At 40.3% G+C, this 3,440-nt stretch overlaps 1 protein-coding gene across 1 annotated transcript; it reads right to left on the bottom strand.

Moving 5' to 3' along the window:
- Positions 1-544: 544 nt before the first annotated feature.
- Positions 545-2,778, bottom strand: LOC113017237 (tripartite motif-containing protein 16-like). Its single transcript, XM_026160394.1, has one exon. It carries the CDS (start codon positions 2,684-2,686, stop codon positions 992-994), a length of 1,695 nt encoding a protein of 564 aa, XP_026016179.1. The 5' UTR covers positions 2,687-2,778; the 3' UTR covers positions 545-991.
- Between the last annotated feature and the right edge of the window lie 662 nt (positions 2,779-3,440).

The following is a 3,440-nucleotide window of genomic DNA, read 5'->3' as shown; positions in this document are numbered from 1 at the left end:
ACAGACTGGATAAGGCACATTTAGAGAACACATTTAAAACAAGACAACAAAATCGTTTTTCATGTTAGTAAGATTAATGACTATATTTTATGTATGAGAGAAGAAGAAAAGCTTTGGGTGAAGCAGTTTGAATAAAATAGATGTCTAATGAACAAACAAACAAACAAACATTTTCTAAAGAAGCTTTGAAGAAACGATTTCATCCAGTTTTGTCCATTATTAAAACTGATGTTTATTTGCCAATCATTCAACATCACCACTTGTTTATAACTCTGCTGATTTTATTCCCTTTGTGTCCAGGCTGAGATTCCAGGTGTCTCCCTCAGATCATTTTCTCCAAATCAGAAGCATCAGATTTGTGGAGACGCTCTGCCTGCCAGACACAGCTCAGGGCAAAGCAACATGTCTATCCTCCACAATATACAGGCCTGTATCATTTAGTGTCTGTATTTAAATGTATAAATGATCGAGTGTGATCAAAGTTTTCATATGAAAAAAAATATTAAATGTCAAACATTAACTATTTAATTTTTGTTACATTTTAAAAGTTCAAAGCTCAAAGACATTAAGTTTACAGTCATATATGATCAAGAAAATAAACAATCTTCACATTTCAGAAACTGGAACCAGCTTTAAATGTGACTAAAATAATGATAAAACAATCAATTCTCTAATCATTGACTAACTGATGAATCACTGCAGCTCCAACATATTGTTGCATTTGACAACCCACTACAGCAACTACAGAATAAAACCACTAACCAGACTGATGACAGATTTCAAACATGCTGAATATGAAGAGTAGTATCATTTAAACTCACATGATTATCAGCCATAAGAACAAATTCAGATTTATATTGATGTAAGGTATATAAATGTAAGTACAGTTTGAATCAGTGCAATATTATTTTCACACATCAATGGACCACTGAACTTCTCAGCTTCTAAAATGTAAAGCCTCATTTAGAAACTACACAAGTACATATAATGGTCAGGGATCAACATGAACCTGTCTTCTCTGTTTGACTTTAATCAACTCTGCAGTGGATCCAAGTCCATAAAGATAAAGTCCAGCATAGAGCGGCTGAGTGAATGTGGTCTGGACTCTGTGGAGGAGAGTCATGGTTTCAGAGACGCTGTAGAAAGACAGAATACCTGCTCTGTGATCCAGGTACACTCCTACACTCCTACCTGAGAGGACAGTTTGGACATTGTTGTGCCAAAATTGAAAACTGTTTGTGTCACAATATAATGCCCAAGATTTGTTATTGAATCCAAATAAACATTCATAGCCAAACCCCCTTGCTCTGCTGATATTCTTGTATGCGACTGCGAGACCAACTTCTCCCCCTCTCCACTCCACCTCCCAGTAACAACGTCCAGTCAGACTCTCTCTACTCAGGACCTGAAAACATACAGTGAATCTGTCTGGATGATCAGAATAAGACTGTTCTTGTTTCATAAATGTTACTTTTCTGTTCCCCTCAGATAATAACAGACGTGTGTTTGCTGTGTTTGGATCCAGTGTGATTTCACATGAATATTTTAAGAATCCAGCTCTGGTTTTTGGCTCTGGTGGTGACAGTGAAACATCCTCTTCAGTGACTGTCAGTGAGATGTTTGTCCATTCCTCTCTCAGAATGTCCTGTAGTTTATCTCTGGTCTCTGACACAGCTGCTGTCACATCCTCAAAGTAGCTCAGAGGACGAATATTGATGCTGGATGAGTGTGTAGACTCACTGAGTGCTGACAGTGAGGGGTAGTTGTGTAGAAACTGGTTGTGATCCTCTGTGTGTGAGAGCTGCTCCAGCTCGCCGTCTTTCCTCTTCAGCTCAGCGATCTCCTGCTCCAGCTTCTCCTGAAGCTCTTTGACTCGACTCACTTCAGTTTCCTGCTGGGATCTGACCTGCTGCTTCACATCAGAGCTTCTTTTCTGGAGGAGACGGATCAGCTCAGTGAACATCTTCTCACTGTCCTCCACTGCTTTATCAGCAGAGCCATTGATGGCCTCCACCTCCTGTTGAAGCAGCTTCACATCTTTCTCTCGCTCCTGGATTCTCTGCTGGATGTTTAGTCGTCTCACCTCGAGCTCCTTCTGCTTCTCAGTCCTTTCTGCTGCAGCTGGGACTGTTTCATGGCCTTTATGTTCATCCATCAAGCAGAGATAACAGATACTCTGCTGATCAGTACGACAGAAAATCTTCATCACCTCATCATGACGAGAGCAGATGTTCTCCTGGAGCTTCTTGGAGGGGGCCACCAGCTTGTGTTTCTTAAACTGAACTACATCATAGTGAGGTTGGAGGTGTTTCTCACAGTAAGAAATTAAACAGACTAAACAGGACTTGATAGCTTTCAGCTTCCTCCCAGTACAGACATCACAGGCCACATCTTCAGGTCCAGCATAGCAGTGATCAGCTGGAGCAGCTTGGAGTCCAGTCTTCTTCAGCTGCTCAACTAAAGCTGCAAACATGATGTTTTTCTCCAGGACAGGCCTCGGTGTGAAAGTCTTCCTGCACTGAGGGCAGCTGTGGATTCCCTTCCTGTCCTCTTCATCAAAGTGGGCTTTAATACAGTTCATGCAGTAGCTGTGTCCACAGGTTGTAGTCACCGGATCCTTCAGTAGATCCAAACAGATGGAACAAGAGAAGGTTTCTCGGTCCAGCTGAACTCCTTTCTGTGCCATTTCTCCTCTCAGTGTCAGTGACTGTGTGAGTTTCTCTTCCTTATAACTGAAACTAGTCTGAGCTCTGATCTCAGCAACATGTTTCTGCAGTGAATGGAGCCTGTCTTGTTTATCAGGGTGTGTCTCATTCCAGAAAGAGGAGCGGTTTGAGAGCGAAGTCTGTTTGACCTGTTTTTTTTTTTTGTGCTCACATCAACTTTTAAGCTTGTTAACACCTTCTTCTATATAAATAAACTTCAGTTTAGAAATGTCAGAGTTCTCACTGAAGTTAACAAACAGTCCTTCAGTTTCAGTCAATGCAGGAGGATAATGATCCTAAACATACAGATAAGGCAGCCACTGACATGATGCTTATGTTGCATTTAAGTTTATGTTCATTTCAGTTGTTTCTGTCTCTCAAACACCATCAGAGGTGAGAGGGTGCAGCAGGTGTAGTAGTTGGTATATGAGTCAGTAAGCAAATTAAAGGTTTTTCAAACACATTCAGCTCCACAAAAATGTGATAAATGTTTGACAGAAATAAAAAGAAACTCTGATCCTTCTTTAAAAGTATTTTTCTGTTATTGCAGTCAAGATGATCACAACAATCATCTTGATCAGGGACGTGGCTAAATACTGGTATGTGAGAACCCATCAATATTAACCCTTTACTGACCAAGTATTATACAGACTGCCTTTTTTGGTTATTTTGGCTATAAAAGGTTCAGAAATCATACTATAAGTGAATGTTTTTTGCCCCTTTTGTCAGAATAAA

Source organism: Astatotilapia calliptera, unplaced genomic scaffold (genome assembly GCF_900246225.1).
Source record: "Astatotilapia calliptera unplaced genomic scaffold, fAstCal1.2 U_scaffold_1, whole genome shotgun sequence".
In the NCBI taxonomy this organism is placed as follows: domain Eukaryota; kingdom Metazoa; phylum Chordata; class Actinopteri; order Cichliformes; family Cichlidae; genus Astatotilapia; species Astatotilapia calliptera.
The sequence above is the reverse complement of the archived record's forward strand: the minus strand, read 5'-3'. Positions and strand labels throughout refer to the sequence as shown.

What these genes read in the sequence shown, in the direction of transcription:
- LOC113017237 (XM_026160394.1), bottom strand. Translation starts at nt 2,686, where the DNA reads ATGGCACAGAAAGGAGTTCAGCTGGACCGAGAAACCTTCTCTTGTTCC.